The sequence below is a fragment of the Epinephelus lanceolatus genome, chromosome 24 (genome assembly GCF_041903045.1).
Source record: "Epinephelus lanceolatus isolate andai-2023 chromosome 24, ASM4190304v1, whole genome shotgun sequence".
Classification (NCBI taxonomy): Eukaryota; Metazoa; Chordata; class Actinopteri; order Perciformes; family Serranidae; genus Epinephelus; species Epinephelus lanceolatus.
The window spans coordinates 14839598-14858725 of record NC_135757.1 but is presented as its reverse complement, the minus strand read 5'-3'; the positions used below and the strand labels follow the sequence as shown (position 1 = coordinate 14858725).

The window sequence follows — 19128 nt, the reverse complement described above, 5'->3', positions numbered from 1 at the left end:
TATTCTGTGATAAGGACTAAAAGCCACAAAAAGAAAATCAACTGGGAGAATTTTAAGTCCCTGTGGTTAAAAGCAAATTGGAAGATGTGAAGAAGTTAAAGCTCTCAGTTTACATTTAACGGATTTCAGTGTCACAGTAGTTAAATATGTTGTCCTTTGAATACAATAAATACATAATATTGGCTGTGGCAGGTAAAAGGTGCAGTATCTAACTCTGGAGAAAGATAGTTGAGTGTTGAGTCTTACTCCCAAGTTAATGGGGGAAAAAACACAAGAATGTCAGCTGAATGACAATTTTCCCTGACAACTTTAATGATATCAGTCAGCTAAACTCAGGCCCACAAATTAGATACTTATATATCAAAATTATAGGAAATACCAGTATGCTTTTCTTAATATTAGTTGAAAATAGCTGTAGCTATGACAGTAGACAAAGCTTCAAACGTGGATGTTGCTGCAAAGAACCTACATATTCTAAAACATGGACGCTTCAAACACATCTTCAACCCAGCAGCATAAAGGGTCTATACAATCACTACAGTTTCAAGGTGGGCACCCAAATAATGGCCAAAAAAATGTTTTAGCAGAACATTATGACTTCACATAATGTTGCCCTTTAACCTTTAGTGTGCCAAATTTGAAAAAAAATGCCCTCAGTGTGTTCTTGAGATATCACATTCTTGAGAATGGGACAGATGGACGGACAGCCTGAAAACGTAATGCCTCCAGCCACAGCTGTTAATGGTGCTGAGGCATAAAAGTACAATATTTCAGAATGTAAAATAAAGTAAATTATATCTGTACAGCCTAAAATTCCAAATTTATCTCAGGGGGCTTCAAAATCTGACAGTACTTTCAACGCCCTGTATCCTCAATGAATAAATACATTTATGAATAAAACTACACAACAGAAAAAGTATAATATCCCTTTACAAGGACATATGCTTCTACCTCATTGAAAACACTTTGTTGGATGATATCTGATTTGAGTAACAGCAGACAAAAGGTCTGCCTTGAGGATTGCCGTCAGATTCTATTTTAGTCTATATGAAGACATACTCTCAGTTTCGAGCTCAGTCTCAAGTTCAAACAACAATTTTTGTAGATAAAGCAACTTTGTGTGCTCATCTAACTAGGAAACAGTGGCTTTGCTGTGTTGAAACAATAACAGCTGCAAAGGCACATTATCACTGATCTTGTTAAATGTCAGTGCTGACTAATATGCATTCATTCTTATGAACTAATAAAAAATACTTGAACTTGATTAGTAAAACTAATCTCTTCACAAAGGTAACTGCAGTTAGTAAATACCATAACATTGTTAAATCAAGTCTAAAATATGTAAAAGAAAAACTTATTTTTTTGTAATTTAATCTATATTAACTTTAAATAATACAAAAATAAGACTCACAGTAAACATCTTTGCAGGTTATTGGCCTCAGCATGCTTCCAGCGTCAGAAACCCCACTGATCAACTGTGATCTATCCTCGATCTTACAATTTCATAACGTGGAAAATTACTGTATGTAAATCACCTCAGATGATTTGCAACGGCTTACAAAACTCATTTACAAATCACAAAATTTCCACAAGTGAATGTGGACTCCCTGTTTCTCTTGAACATCTGTCACACAAAGCAACCACCAATTTACAAGTACACAAATATTCTATAAGTAGGCTGAAAGCTCTCAAGGCTTAAAGTTTAAAGTCTTAAAAGTCAGGCTTAAAGTCAAATCTGATGCTTCACTGCATGATTCTCCAAACCAATGGATGATGTCACTGTGGTTACGCCCCTTGTTTTTCTACAGTCTATGGCTATAACATAAAGAAACAGTAAACTGTGGGTGGAAAACCACATTGAGCACTCATGTTTTGCTGACTTTTCAGGAATTCTGTTTTAATTTACACTACATGCAGATGGAAACTTAGCAATAGACATCTGAAATGCCACAAGGGGCCTTAACCATCACTGATTTTTGAAATGGGTCACAAGTCAAAAGGTTCAGAACTACAACTTAATCTTTAACATTGTTATGTATTTTATAAGCTTATCATTTTTACTGTATTTTCCCTAAAATGTAGTGAAGTAACAATATAAAGTTACTGGACATACCTTGATATAGCATTTTATTACAGTACTTGAGTAAATGTACTTTCCATCTCAGCTGATCTGGGTGGTTTGTGCCTGTTTCAAGCTCACTCATATCTGGACATAGCCATATTCATTATTGCAATTATGCAAGTGTTTACTGTAAATGACACCTTTGTGAAACTAACAAATCCTGACACTAGTTCTACACATGAAATAAAGATACGACATGGAGCAAGTGTGAGTTTTTTTTTCGTTTCGTTTGTTTATTAAAATGCCACTCTGTGCTATTTTTAATTAGATATTTTTTGCAATTAGTTGATGAAGGAGCACTACAGTTTATAAATGTAGCTCCTGGTGAGCATCAATAATGAACCCTCTTCAAAAGGGAAATGGCTCTCTGAGGGTCTTCAACAAAATGAATCACTTCAAATAAAATCCCCTTTATTTCATTTGCGACTAAGTTAACATGCTGAAAGATTGCACAGTATATGAATGTCTTCATTTTTTAGTTTGATTACAGTGGCTTTGTGATGTGTACGTATTTTCATATAGTGTATAATAACAAATCTGTCCCAAAGAGTATTCATTATTGAAATTAAAACAGGCTGCATGTAACACAAATGTGACGCTGTTTGTTTTTTTTTTTTTTCAACGAGAAATAAACACCGTTTCCAGAGGATTTTGTTTTCTGTTTGTACGTGATTATGAAGAAGTTTGAAGAAGGGTCTGGGAGTCCAGGGGCTGTATTCACAAACACCCTGAGAGTACTCTCAGAGAGCTCCTAACTTCACCTGAAATTTCTGGCAAGGAGTCCTAGCTGAGGAGGGATTTGAGAAATTCTCAGTGCAATCTGAGCAAAGACGGGACAGAAACTACTTCAGTGAGGAGTTGCGGTTGATCCTGTTGCTAGGTATGACACTTTCTTTTAAAAGGTTTGATTGGTTGATCAAAAAAAAAGGTGTGGACACCCACTGAAAATTAAATGAACTGTGCCACAGTATGAGACTGTGAAAACGCTTTAGTTGCTTGTGTGATCAATCTGCAGATGGAAGGCTGCGATAGACCCCAGTCATCACTGCACTGTTGCCTTTGCCAAAATATCTTAATGTTGTAATCACCTTTATTTCTGGGGTTAAAGCATTATTGCCTTAACTGGGAGATGTGAGCGCATCTCTAAAGAAACATCCCTACACAATCTGATCTGAATTGTTTCATGAATTTACTGTCAATCAGCGATTAGAGAATATTTCCCCTACCTCTGTCTTTCCATAATTTTCTCCTCTGCAGAAGAAACTCTGAAGAATCCCCAAAGTCCTCTGAGTTTTTCACCTTAGAAGCTCTTTTATGGGCTAAGATGCTTTGAAAATAACTTTTATCATTACCAGGATCTAGTCCTAACTGCAAGGGGAAATTAATAGAGAACGACGAGCTTTGTGAATCTGGCCCCAAAATGAAGCGGCATTTCGAGAGTATCTGGCTTCAGTAGTGTGATGTACTTCTGAGTCAAACAGGATAGGCAGGTGGGATATAACGTTGGGAGGAATTTGATTTGATCATTGAAAAGGCGTGTCAAAACACACATGGAGAACTACAGTCTGTGTACACCGCTGGGATAGCAGAATCTGTCAGAGACAAAGAGGACGCCCATCATATGCTTCATGTAGTTGCAGATGCAGTCCACTGTAAAACTTCTTTCCTCAAAGGGACTGAATTCTAGCCAGCAGGCCCATGACCACATTATTCTGGGGCAACAGAACATAAAACACACCAACACAATATGCTGTCGTGAGAATCTTTGCTCTGTGCGACTAAAAGTGGCAGATTGATGGAGGAATGTGGGTCATGATATTATTGGTTAAAACTAGTTGGTATAAACATACGTAAGCACACATCATATTTTGTTTTACAGGAAGATGATGATTGGATTTTGATAGAAGAATAAGAACTTTTTTTTTGTATTGTTTTTTACATGATGGCTAAATAGGTACACTATGTGCATATCAGCAAGTACATAAACCTATATAAACCTTTATTTAACCAGGTAAGTCCTGTTGAGATCGAGATGTCATTTTCAAGAGAGACCTGAGTTAAAATGTACAATATAGCACTATCTATCTATCTATCTATCTATACGTATAAACTGATTAGACTTGACTAGATTTCTGAATTGAACCATTGGAACCAGAGTATCAAGCTTCAAAGTACACAGCAATTTCGTTCCAGGTGTTCAGTGCAAAGAATCTAAAAGCCATCTCTCCCAAATGAGTGTTAGTCCTAGGAAGCTGCATTACTAACTAGTCCTACGAATGTGTGTTATGTGTTCCAACTCTCCAGCCAACAAGTCACGTTAAATATGAGGGCAACTTTTGGAGAAGTCCTTTTGGTTATTCCTGATGCCTGTTATTTAATAAAGTATTTCACTGCTGGAAAGCTGGTCTTTTTGTAAAACTGGACTGTCAATGCTGTGGAAAGATGCAAATACTTTTGAAATTGGTGCTTTCTGACCAGAGAAAACAGATGAAAAGGGCTGTGGCTTTTGCACAAGGGGTAGAAAACCTACAACTACCAAAACGTTTATTGGTCCGGTGCGGCACAACAGAACAATAAATGCTCCTGCTAGTGGCTAGTGTAATGCAAACCCATCTGTTTAACACAGCTGGCCTGCTGGTAACCAACAATTTTGTATTACAGTTAAACAGTACGTTAAAATATGTTTCTGAAAATATTTTAGAGGAGAAACAGGTAATGCAGCAACAGCATCTTGGTTCCTTTTTTATCAGCACTGCTTAATTTTACCTTAGTTTACAATATGATGCCCACTTCCTGTTCACACACAGTTGTATTAAAACAGTGCACTAAAATATGTTTCTGAAAACATTTCAAGTGAGAAATAGGCCAAACAGTTCCAGAATATTGGTTTCTATTTGACCACTGCCTAATTTAACTGTTTGACTAGGATCTGGTCCGAGTCTGAAACAGAGACACAGAGAGAAGGAGGGGCTGGTCTCTCTCTCAGTCCACCTCTATACACTTTGTATCTGTGGTGGCCGCCGTACAAAATGAGGAGGTACAATCTGTAGTTTTGCAAATGAGCAGGGGATTATTGCTGGCAAATGAGCAGGGAGATCTGGGAGTTGGCAAAACAGGCAGAAGTTTACCACAGGTCATTCACTACCCACACTGTTTTGATACAAAGCTGGCTGAGAACTGGCAAAGTACCCCTTTAAGGATATTACTGGTTTTCAATAGGATGATTTAAATATGTTTTTAGTCTCTTAAAAAAGATTTCATCTGCCTCCACAGGCTACTAAGTAATACCCAGAAATGTTCACTATTTTCATTTTCCCCTGCTGTGTGAGGCGTGGTGGCTTTTATACTTGCTTAATGTGTGCACTGCAAGAAATAAACAGCTTAGAAATGTTGTTAATGTAGCTGAAAGACTTTGTAAGTAACCCAAACTGTTGTGTGTTGTTGGTGTGCGGCCTTAAGCAAACGGAAATTACTTTGTTTCCCTTATGATTGATTTGTTAATGCAGCTTGGACAATCCTGATGTAAGTACTTTTCCTCAAAACCAGAAAATATTCCCCCTGGTGAGGGTAAGATAATTTCAATTTTGTCTGGAAATACGGTTGGTAAAAGACAAAATCCTTTGCAAAGTCTTTCATTTTCTTTCTGCCGTGTGTGTGATGGAATATTATTATGTTGGGTCATTAGCATATTTCATATTCTGCTGCCGAGCCTTTTCAGCTCTCTATCTGTCTCCATCGGCGGCAGGGACAAGTCACAGGTGCCGGATGCTTGCTGAGGATAGCTTCATGTGAACACAGCGCACACTGAGATGAACATCCAAACAATGCTGGCTCATCATTCACTGAGACAAGCACACACAACCATCAGTCAGTGTAAGAGCTTCAAAGAGTGCAGTAACACGTTTAAATGAAAGCAGACACGCCAGCATGTCATACAATGTGTCAACTCATCAAAGCTGCTTCCAAATGTGTCACACAGCATTCAACCAAACCAGACAAACACATGCCAGCTGTCCTTCACACACAAGTGCTGCTTTGTCAAACACCCGGGTGCAAACAGAATGATAACTCCTACAATCAGCAGCAGCATGAAATATGTAACAATGTCTCACGCACTCGCACACACATAGATACACTCACACACATAGACGTGATGATTTTTTATGTGTCAGAGCTGAGTTTTCAGGCAGTAAAAGGGGGAGAAGATGAAAGCAGGGTTGAGCAGCTTGTTCTTTCTCCCCGTCTCTTCTGTCATGTTCACCAGAGGGAGTTTTGATAGGTGTACGCACACACTCACACACACTCACACTCATGCTCAGAGGCAAAAATGTAGACACACACATACAGTGTTAGTGGTGAAGTGCCGCAGCAATAATTAGATTTCACTTCAAAGAACCATGCAGTTGTTTCGGTGGGAGACGGGGCCGATGCGTGATTGGCTACTCTATCTAGCAGGTGAGGGGCTGTGGGTGCTTCAGGATACCGGACCATTCTCCTGTTAATACTGCAGGACGGGCTGTGTGCTTCGATGTGTGTGTGTGTGTGTGTGTGTGTGTGTGTGTGTGTGTGTAGATATCTGACTGACAAGTAGGTTCACATTAATTTACTCCCCTGGTAGTAAGTTATCCATCACTTTAACATCAAACTAAGCACGCAGGTAAAAACAGGAGTCATGATTAAGAGGTGGGAAGACATATGCTCTGACATCTGGATCATGGCACTTAAAAACAATGGATCTGTCATGTTCCACTGGCACGACGCGGCCAAAAGTTTGCCCACAGTATTGTGCGTGTGCTACTGCGGTCATTTAATTCATCTCCCAGACTGATTTAGAGTAGCACGTGTAACATACAGACTGATGTTGCACTGTAGACTAATTAAAAGACAGATTAAGCAGTAGAAGCACAGTGTGTTGCTGGAGAACTTCTGAGTGAGTGAGTGGGGCAGAGCTGTGCGGAGAGTGTGAAAGATGAGAGATACACACTGGTATGCGTTATGTGACACAACTTGACCCTATATTGATATAAATGGTGTTATCTAAATCTATATCTTGCTTGAAAATATACTGATATGTCGTACACTGTTGTATATTGCCCAGCCTGCTGCTGTGTGCCCGTTAAGAAAGCTCATGTTCTGCTGAACATAATGACATTGTCAATGGGAGGTTGAGGGGATGGTGGATGGCATCACACCTTGGTGAGATGCCTGCCAAGCTGCAAACTACTATTCAAAACCAACACACAATAAAACTGATTGCTTTTTAGCAACCCATTGCTATTTGTTCAATGGCTTTTAAGAACACAATGTGTTTTTTAGCAACTTATCACTGATTAACAAGCATTGTTTTTTTTTATTTTTTGCAACCTTTCACAACCTTTTACAGAGACATTGCTGTGTTTTCTGCCATTGTAGTGCCACAAAAAGTGGGTGTTTTCGGCCAACACATGACCTTTACCTAACCATAACCAAGTGGTTTTTGTGCCTTAACCTTATTACACGTTAAGCACAGCATTTTGAAATGTTATATTTCAACGTATCTATGTTTTGCACTTTGCAGCAACGTACAATGTCAACCTTTTTTCTGGCAATTGGGTTGAGCACACACAAACAACGTATCGTAATCAGTGGCATATGTCAATGAAAACTGGTACATGCCAGAGAAAATTGGCATGTCAGTAGCACAGGAGTGACATACTTTTTATACCATAAGCACCATAAGCCAGGAGAACAGCAGTGACATGCAGATAATCAACAGTGACATGCCTCTTAAAGTTGGCATCTGCCACCCAAACAAAAAAAGCATAATATCAGCCACTTTTTCACCTGGACAATGCTGAAAAAATTTTTAGGGGCGTTTATAAGGTGGGGGTGTGGGGGTGGTGGGCTGTTAATATGGTTGTGCATTTAGGTTTTGATGGTATTTGCATGCACAAAAACCTTTATCATGGCCAGTGTCAGAAAAGACTGTCTTTTTCTTACTTGCAGTGACCCAGTTTCCCTTTAGGAATCAATATATTTCATCTTAAAGTGCTTCAAAATGAAATGGAGGTACAAAAATCAATGATATAGCAAAGTGATAATATTTACGATACGTTTATACTTTTACTGTTATTACAGCAAACATAACAGCTGTGTATGTTGGTTGACACAATCACGTTGTGTGACAAGCGAGGATATCAGACACACTGACAAAATTTGACGAATCTGTATCCTCCTCTTACTTTTTCATCACCTGCTCTCTCTTTCTGTCAATATGACAAACACACACACACACACACACACACACACACACACACACACACTTCCCCCTTCTACTGGCAGGCTGTCAAATAATTTTGTGTGCATTTCAGGGAGAAACAGCCCCTGCTTAATTACTGCCATGCTAATTGAATCCCACTGTGAGTGATGTATGGGGATAGGACTCTCTGTGACAGAATGAAAATGAAATGGTATTAAGCAGCCAAGTAGATAATCCATTTAGGAATGTCTGGGAAACAAGAAGGATTAGTTAATGCAGCGCCATATGGCTCGCCTGTCAGAAGACATCAAAGTTGTTTGAAATCTAAAATGTTTTCATTCTCAGCTGCTCTCTTTTTTTAAATATGTTTTTTTTTGTTTTTACCAGAATTCTTAAGTCTCTGACAAACTAAACAAACCTGCCCCTGGCACATCAGAACATATTGTCAGTCTGTTGCTTACTGTTGTTGGATGAATCGCTTTTACTGTAAACATCTCATTAAAGATGATCCGTACCCTGAAGGTCTTTTATCACAGTTGCAGACGGCGAGAGAGAGGTAGGTCATGTGAGGTTGGATCCCAATTACTAGTATTTGTTGGAAGAGGAGTGAAACAACTGGCCCTTCAAAAAGGTCAGTATCATCTGGTCAGAAAAACATCAGAACACAAATAAACTGCAGTGACAAAGAGGTCCTGCAGTCAACTGTAACCACTATGTTTTGACAGCATTTGCATGAGCAATTTAGTTCCTTAAGACATTTAATATTTATCAAGCATCCTAAAGTCCTCACTGGCCAAAAACTCCCACAGTGATGTAAACTTGGACAAGGACAAGGAGTAAAATATTTTATCAGCTTTCCTATCTTTGGAGATGACACCTATCTCTTGCATGAAAGATAATAAATTACTGTATTTAAGATACAGTTCTGTCAAAAATAAAAACATTTTACGATGGACCTTGTGAAGCACACCCTCTCTTTGCAACTTTCAACAACAGGGGGAAAAGCAGCTTTGCAAAAGTGATGATTTGGGTCTGTCACAACCAACTATTTCAACAATAATGGCTGTGTGTAGGTAAGAAAGGAGCCAGGGTTTGAACTTGTCAAAACAGCATGGGAGTGGGACCTTGATTTGGCCCTTTCAGATAACAACTGGGATACTGTTATGGAGTTGGTCCGCTCTTCATTCATGTGCGCTCAAGTGGTTCATCAGATTAAGTTTTCTAAATTAAAGTTGTCTAAAATTTGCCCCCATGTAAGCCCCATTCATGACAGGTGTATGAGTGTAAAGTGCTTGTTAATCCACGTGTTGGCTGTGCCAAAGATTAGAACAATCTTTGGCAAATCCCCTTATCACTCACTGTGGAGTTCACCCGCTGGAATTGCAGCTATCATTTGTGGGGTGTGGCACCCTAGCTTTTGCCTCTCTTTTAGAACATTGTTAAATTTGACTTCAGTGGAAGGAGCTGCCCAACCCAGACATTCCCAGTGGTTTGAAGTCATATCGTCATGCTTAAAACTGGAAAAGATTCGGCACGTAATGCAAGGGTGAGAGAAAAGGTTTCACAAGGTTTGAGGTCTATTTCTAACACATTCTGCTCAGCCCTCTAAAGTAGTTTCTGAGTAGTGCAATATTTTCTTCTGCACTTACTCTGTTCCAGGATGCCTGGTCCTATTTTCCCTCTTGTGTAATTTTGAATACAGTTATTCATTTGCACAATGTATGGATGTGTCATTCTTTGACTCCTGACATAGGGCTTGGAAAGGCTCTAATAATGTTGCCTCGAAGCATGTGTCCTTTTACCTAAGCAAACAATGGTATATATTGCTTCTATACATTTATGCTCGCTCTGACCTTATAACTAATTTCCTTCCCACCTCTAAGGGTACATAAGTTAACAAGAAGTGTCACTGAATGGGGCATTGAACAGCGGCAGAGAAGATTAAATATTCTCCATGGAAAGGGTGCTCAACAGTCCACAGAGGTTACACATTGCTGTGTTTGCAATACTGCACAATATATGCAAGATGCCGTGCTACGATAGGCACTGTAAAACAATTTGAGGGCTGACATGGATAATTTCACTAATGCATGTACATTTATTTTATGAAGCACAAACACAAGTGGCTTGCCAGTATTTAGAGCTTACTATGCAAAAAGCTTTGTTGTAAGTATGTCAATCTCTGTCTAACCCTAACCCCAACCCTCACTATTTCTTTTGGCATCACATTTTGGCACATATAACTAATACAGCTTACCCTAACCTTCAGTCCAGCACGAGAGGACGAAGAAGAAGAGCTGCCTCGAGGGCTTATCAGTCACGTTAAAGATACAGTGCCTGGTTAGTGAAACAGTAAACACAAAGGCAGCATTCACACGTTTTTGTTTTAGAATGCATAACTTTTAATAACGCAAAAGATTACCTAAAGCTCTTGGCAAGTGACCTTTACCACTATATTGACCACACGTTGGTGGCAAGAAACCACAATTGGCGGCTAAGAAAAGAAGTGATACAAAAAGAAGCAAAACAAGAGTTAGGTAGCGGTCTACATTGTGGTGGCTTTCCCCCACTGGAAACAGTGGTGAGTAAAGAGATGAGGTTGATGTTGAACTTTCTTTTAGACTGGTAAGTAACATCTAACATTGGCAGATTGCACCTTTAAGCAGAGCAACATTATTCAGACAAACTAAAGCCTTAAAATTTTCTCGAAGAAAGCAAAGTTAAACTTTGAGTGTCTTGTTTTGCACAGAGGTCACTGAATTTGCTTTGATCGAGTTTGGTGTGTCAGCACTTGGCGGTCACCATGATTTCATTATTGTGAGTCTGACTTCAGTGTGATCTCTTGTTACTGCAGGCAACATAACAGGCCCTCCACCAATTACTGTTGTCTGTTGCTGGGGCAACGCATCCGCAGAGGATGCTCTCTTTCTCTCACAGACAATATGCAAAACACATGCAGGGAGCGTCTTCCCTTCATCCTCGACCTAACACCTGCCTTTTACTGCTCACTTTATCTGCTGCTCTCATCTTTTCTTGCTCTCCCTCCCCCCTTTTGATCCTACCATCATCTAGTACTCCAACTATATCCTTTACCTTCCCTCCCTTGTGTCCTTTATTACTCTCTCTCTCTCTCTCTCTCTCTCTCTCTCTCCATCTTCTATCTTTTGCTTCAATCCTCCATCTTTCCTCTCTCCTCCAATCCCCATTCCCTCTCTGGGAGGCTTCCTCTCTCTCTCCCCCATCCTTGCCCCAGCAGGCTGCAGATGGTGCTTAATGGACGCATAACTGAGCGTAACTGCCTCGTGAATAATTCCACAGGCACAAGGTGAGCCATAGGACAGCTCCATATGTGGACACACATAAAAGTAAGCGCACGTGCACACACACAAACTACAGAGTGAAACACTGTAACATGACTATCAAATTTTAAACAAACTTTAAGGGTACTATGACTGTCTATAAAATTGTTTCCATCATAAACAATCACTTTGTTTCATTAAAAAAAATCCTGACAAATCGTCTTCATGTTTATATGGTCTGACAACATCCAGAGGTAGATTTAGTGTGGCATTTTGGACACTGATTAACATTTTTTTTGTTTGTTTCTTAAAGATTTTAATATTTCTAACATATTTTGGCACAGCAACTCATACTATCAGCTGTTGTTAGTAAAAATCTCTCTTGGGGTGTGCATGCAGGTTGCTGTCCAGTTGCATTCTATAGTGTAACATCACCTACTGCACAATATTCTCTCGTCTAATATCTCTGTGATTGTCATTTCCCCTTGACTGCCTCTCACATTAGTTATGGACCCCTTTGCTTTAAGAAGACCTTTATACTGTCTTACTTTATGTCCCTTTCCTCTTTTATGTCTGAGGCTGTCAGAGTACAGCTTGCTCTGATGCCACGTTGTTGGCAGCTGTACTATTAAAATCTTTTTTTAATAGCCCTCTAGCACCACTGACACTGCTTAACTTATATTTTTTTGTCTTAAGAGTTTGGTGAATCTGACTTGCAACCCCTCAGAAAACTTACACAGGTTTAGGATAGGGATGTGAACATGTTCTTGCACGAGGCTTAATGTCATGCTGGAAAACAAATCTTCTCCCCAGCGGCAGGTTTCTTTAAGACTGCATCAGGATTTCCTCCAGGCTCTCCCTGTAATTTACTGCATTCCTTTTTACCCTCTACCCTCACAAGCCTGCTGCAAAGAAGCATCTCCGGTGTATGACATTGCCACCACCATGCTTCATGATGATGTGCAGTGTTACATGGTGTTTAGTCTGATGGCCCAAAAAAAACAGCTCAATTTGCTCTCATCACACCATAGGATCTTCCCCTAGCTGACTCCAAATCTCCCACTTGCAGTGGAGGTGGCCTTCTTGTTGCAAATCTCCCATAAAGTTGCTACTGGTGAAGCACCCAGCCAGCTTGCTGTTGTATGCACAGTCTCTCCAGTCTGAGCTCTCAAGGTTGAAGCTTCTAGATACAGGTGAACTCTATTTAATTACTGCTTATGTGACTTTTAAAACCAATTGGCTGCACCAGTAACGATTTAAGTGTGTCCTATTAAATGGTGAGTAATTATGCAAACAAGTATTTTAACTTTTATATCGGTAATAAATTTAGATCAGTTTTTAGAGACTTGTTTTTACTTATTATTCAGTGTCAAAGCCACATTAAATCTAATTTGATTAAGTGCTGCAAAACAATAAAACATGGAAACTTCCAAGGAGGGTGAATACTTATTTGAAGGCACAGTGGGGGGAAAAATCGATTAACTTGAGAATCTTTAATTGATCTTTTTAATGCCTGAATCAATGTAATTCAAATGCAAAGGTGGAAATAAGTTGCTGCCTTTATTGTGGTAGTGCGTGGCATCATATCCATCTAGAGAAAAACAAGGCCGAAGCAAAATAGCAGAAAATGGCGAACATTCCAAGGACACAGACCTTCTGCTGCTCAAATAGCAACTCGGCCAGACCAGCGTAAACTCACCACCAAATTTGCCAACTTTCTGTTGCTGCTGTTAGACAGATTAAACCCAGTTGGCTGTGACCCCAAGCGCTGGGGTTTGTGCCACCTGAATTTGGATTGCTACAGCCACTACAAAAGCTGCCCGCCCTAGTCTCAGCAAGGAGTTTACTAGCAGTTGGAAGAGACGGAGGGACTGCAGGGTGCAGGGTGGCTAGCTAGCTATGTTGATACTGTCACAGCTGCCCAACACAAATGTATGGGATACATTGCAAGCTTAATAAGCTGTATGTAGCAGTTTGAGTTTACTTTAAAAACTAGATATTTATTATTATTTATTATTCATTATATGGCATTAAGTACGTAAAGTAAAGTTTATTTAATATAATACCTTTCAAAGAGCACAAAGTGCTTAACTGAAATGAAATTGTTAAAAATAAAAGCAAGAGTCTATGCAGTATATGATGCTGCTGAGATGAAAGTCAGAAAGACTGGATGATGTGATGCACTGTTTCTAGAAATATGTCTGATGATGTACAGCATGTAGAAGTGTATGATTTATCTGTTTCCCATGGTTTGGTGTTAAAAAAGTGTACAAAAATGGCAATGAATTGTAACACTGAATTGCAATACTTATAAATCTCAACACATATTGAATCGGCACTCAAGTATTGTGATGGTATAGAATCCACAGATAAGCATATCGTCCCGGTCATAGTATATTTCAGAAATTTAACTAAAATTTAAAATATCCATTGAGACTTATTAAAAGTTGTTGATTGAAAAGGCAGTTACAAATACGAGGATTTACAGTAGAGTTTAACAGCCATGTGTGCTGCTGTGTGGGATGCATTTGTATGCATACAGGCCCACACACTGGACAACCTCTTAAGGGCTCATGTGGTTTGATTTATTAAATAGAAGATACTGAGATTTTCAGAAAGGTTGCAGCGTATTTCAAGGTTGTCCTGGTTAGTGTAATATAATATGGGGTGGCAATATGAGTCTAACAGAGTATCATAAGGGAAAGGATAACTAAAACGAAGTTGGTTACATTTTTACTTCAAATAGTCTCTGAGGCATAATAGGGACACCATAACCATTACGCCCATTTATTGCTCATCATACATCTGATACCTGCTGTATGTGTAAAACTTGAGAGACACCAGCTCTTTTCATGAATACACTGATTAGGTGAACCCAGGAAAATGCCATTATACCTTATCAATTTTACGTATTAAATCTATAATAACAATAAAGAAGGATAAGAGGTTTTTTTTTGCCAACTCTAGTGTAACATGTAATATGTTACAGTGTGACTTGAGGATGATTTTGGAGAATATTGTTAAAATAAAGGCATTACTTCAAGGTTAATGACATGAAGCGACACATTAACAGTGATCAACACTGATTTAAAATCAAGTGAAAAAGACTGGGTACATTTTATTTTCAAATTTATGAGTTTTCAAAAATGATGCTCCTTTTCTTCAACTGTCCAAATAACACTTCACCAAACCATTAACACATTTCCAAAATAAAAAAAGTTATCTTTTTGAAGGTGACATTGTGTGGTGCATGTTGCTGGACAAAAAAAGCAACTTTGGCTATAAGTCAAACATAAATAAGTCAAAAAGGAAGTTAGACAAATTAATGATCCTTAGCTGTATGAGGGAAGGAGGATGTCTATTATCTGCAGGCTTTAAGAGGGGATGAGTTAGCCAGGGCGGGAAGCCGAAGGTTCCGAGCCACAAAGTTCCGTTGCCGTTCATTGGTTGAACGAGGCACAGAAGAACTGCCATTAATGGATGTGGTACAGATGGGTGGGGAGTCACGAGTGGTTTTCCCTCTCACTTCGTAGGTCCACTTCATGTCTGCTGCCTGTAATAAGGCCTCCAGTCAATCACTAAAATTGATCCCAAAGTTATCACCATAAAACAACAAATAAACACAAAAGTCGATGAGATTATCAGAGAATAAATCACTGAAATACCTGGATGGTTAGTCTTGCTCTGTGCTTGTTGTACGTGGTAGGTGTGAAGGACACAGTGATGAGGGCTCCAATAGAACCAACAGGAGGTAACATCCCTGCCGCTGGAGTCACTGTGAACTCATTGCTGCTGCCTGGTAAGAACGCTGCTGTGAATGGCTCTGGCCTCCTGGAACAAAAACTTCAAATTTACGACTAATCCATCGTGCTGCCCAGAGGTAATTCGCATCTAATTGCATCTTTACAATGACTTTACATGTAATTCACTCATGCAAATTGCTTTACTCGCGCCCGGTATGAACATAACATAACAGCTGACCCTATCTTGCAAAAAACACAAGTAGATGAACAAATGATGTATGAACATTTTAGACATTTTCTACCACAGGAACTTTCTTTGTGAAACAAGGACCTTTTGAGGATCTTGTGAATTTTACCTGCATTTCAACCAGAGGAACCAGAGGGCTAACATTAGTTCCTCCACAGCGGTTCCTGGTACCAAATAAAGGTCCCTGCCGTCAAGGGTGGTACCTTCTAATGATCAAAGAACTACTGGAGTTTGTATGGCTGAATTATGCTGTATTGACTGTGATGTTTCATGTTTCAGATGTGATGGAAATGCATAAGGGACTTTTAGTTGAATTCCTGACTTCAAAAACTCCTGGAAATGTTACATCAAACAGGGCTTTATTGCTACTGTAATGTTAGAGGTGAGGTGAATTGCAGATTGTATTTGATTATAAGGAAACACGGAATGAGAGCAAATGAAAAAAAAAAAAAGCACAATGAGGCAAGTAAACAAACACAGACCTGGTGGTGCTGGTCAGACGGAAGCCCACAGCTGAAGTCTTGCCCAACTCAGTGGCTTCAGTGAGAATGACATCATCTACTTGAGGCTCTGTGGCGATGAGAGTGATGGGAAACTCCCAGATCCTGCCTGGCTCACACTGCACTGCAAGGACTGCTGAGCACCTAGACCGCCCACACACACATACAAACACTGAGCACCTCGATTAAATCCAGATGACCTCTATAAAAGACTTGAGCCAGGTGGGAGAAGGAGGTGAGAGAGGACAGAAGTTGTGGATGAGAATTTGTGGCATGATGCTAACTTAAACATGTATATATAGTGAATATACAGTATCTTCATGTTTGTTTTGTTTCGGGAAATAAAGCCTACTAAGCCAGAGTCCTGCATGGGATATTTGTCTCAATTTTATTTTTGGGTTTGGTTCTGAGCTACAGTTTATTACAATTGCTAGCAAACATTTACCTTTAAATACCTTTTTAAAACATTTACAGTAAGCTATACGCCAGGACCATGTTACGTAAAAAGGCAGTGTTCACACTCTGACACTAGCATTCTATCCTGAACATATTTTTTTGTGGGTCCATGTATTACTTGCTATTTTTAAAATGGCAGGACAAAAACAATTTGGAGCATGCAAAGTGTGTGTGATGAAAGGCCAAATGTATGCAGGTTTATACTTCAACCAGTGAGTGCACCAGCTGATTTTACTGATTGACTTCATCCAGAGAAGAGGAACTAATCAGCAAAATGAGCTGCATTAGGATTTAACTGGAATGAAAACCTGAATACAGTTGGCCCTCCTTGGCACACAGATGAATACCTCTGAGCTCATCTGTTTTTTATCGTCTGTTTTCTTCAAGTCATTCTTCCACTCTAATTTATCTTGAAAAGTGTAATTTGAGCATTGAATCATTCAAACATGATTCACTAAACCGGTCTTTAATATTCCCGCTTTCAGCTTATGATACTTGGTCTCCTCATCTCACTACCCACGGCAGAAAAATAACATGTAGATAATGGAAGAGCCTATTAGCGACACCACACCCCCCGTCATTTCCTCGTGGAGAACTCATTAGCTCTCAGAGGTATTGATTCTACCGGGGCATGCGTCATTAATGGACTCCATAGATGAAGACAGGAGCTGATAAATGAATGCACTCTTCACTCAGCAGGATGTCACATGCAATGTACAGTAAGAAGGACAGTACAGAACCGGCCAGTTTTATTTTGAGTGGGACCAGTTTTGTTTGTATTGTGGAATGTGCATTCCTACCTATGGCCTCACACTATAGTAAGTAGTGGTAGTGTGCCAAGAAATGCAGCAATGCACCAGCAAAAGCAGGGAAGATGAACACTGAAAGCAAGTAAACATGGAGGTAAACAATGCAGGAATTAAATTTTTAAAAAATCAGCTTTGTAAATGTTTTATGAGTAAGGAAATCTATTCAACACTTTTGCTGGACCTCAGGGATGCACACAGTGTGTTTTGGTGGGTAACACTTAATGTGTTTCTCACCAAACTTTTGTTTGTTTACAAGAATTCTCCACAGGGCAGCAGAATTGAGAAGATAACCAAACTGAAACCATCTGCAGGTGGCGGAATAAGTATAATGATTTTAGATTTCTAGCAATGATATTAAACATATCTGTTTAATGTCATTTAGAAACTCCTTTTTTATGTTAAACATTTTGACCTGCCTTATCATTTAAAGGTTTATTTTTCAGCTGTAAAATACTTATCTTGATCACATTTCTGAAATATCTATGGTATTCTTATAAAAAAAGAAAGGTTTGAGAAAGTTAAAACAATGAATGTATTTCAACCCATGTTCATGTCTTCTAAATCACTCCAAGGATATGATAAAAACTAGCAATCACTACTTCAAATGGTTGAGAGTGGCCATCCCAACAGCAAAACAGCTTATTCTTGACCATTGGGAGAGGAAATGAATCTCTAAGCTCTCAATAATGGTTTAATATGTTTTGCAGTATCTCATATACAAGATAAAATAATAAGATGGACATCTTCACAGTGCTGGGAAACCATTCCTATCATAACTGCAACTGTAACACAGTGAGAGTAAAAAGGCCAACAGGGGCAGAGAGAAACAAACACTTGTTCCATTAATCTGCCAGTCACTGCGCGCATCTATCTTTTAGTATTTTGCCTATTTTTGTTTGGATCATTTTTATTATTAGGGTTCAAGCCATGGAGGGTAAAAACCCTTATGAGTTTGTGCCAGTTTGTTATTTTTATTTTTTGTCTTATACTGTGGCTAAATTGCTAGGAGCTGGAATGAACTGGAAACATTAAATAATTATATTATAATACCTGGAAATAATGTGCAAATGCTTCCCAAGAAATATGACTACAATTTGCCACATGATGGTGCTTGGAGGACCATAGGTCATAACTCAAGTTCTTTTGGAACAATCCTGCTAAAACTCAGTGAAGACATCTAGTGCCAAATCTGGTGTGAATGACATACCAAGTTTCATTCACACCAGATTAAGGGGCAGCAAATATGTGCAATTGCTGAAATGATGAATACACTGTAATGATCAAACATGTGGGTTATTGGTCTCATTCCTTCTTTAGACAAAATTAAACCAGAAGAACTGACTTTGTTCAGCTTTGGGAAGCCAGAAATCCACACCTTGCTTCGTGTGGCTTTGAGTTAGGCAATTGAGCTGCTACCTACCATTGACTGAGAAAGGGCTTGAACCTGGGATTACTGCTTGTGGCTATGTTTAAAATTAGTTGACCACAAATTCCCCACTACCTGTCTGCTGTACAGGTCAGTGAGGATACTTTGCTGAACACCTTCTGCTGACAGGGTTGGAAATAAGCGCCAGCATCCAGCCAAGTGCTGGTAAAATATGCAAGTGGCTGACGATTTGCTTCAGTCACCAGTCAAAAAACAATAGTAATCACTGCGTTCAATCACACTGGCAGGTGGACAAAAAGTTCATTTCAGACCCTTACTGCTGACCTT

General features: G+C 39.3%; 1 protein-coding gene across 1 annotated transcript in view; it reads right to left on the bottom strand.

The window, feature by feature from the left end:
* Positions 1-14760: 14760 nt before the first annotated feature.
* The window catches only part of LOC117250254 (cilia- and flagella-associated protein 47-like), a 70951-nt gene continuing 66583 nt past the window's right edge, over positions 14761-19128 (bottom strand). Inside the window, exons 65-67 of the mRNA XM_033616360.2 lie at positions 16132-16293; positions 15325-15490; positions 14761-15212 (exon numbers count right to left, since the gene is read on the bottom strand). Of these exons, the coding sequence (XP_033472251.2) occupies positions 15021-15212; positions 15325-15490; positions 16132-16293 (520 nt within the window). The 3' untranslated portion in view covers positions 14761-15020. The remainder of the gene's footprint in view (positions 15213-15324; positions 15491-16131; positions 16294-19128) is intronic.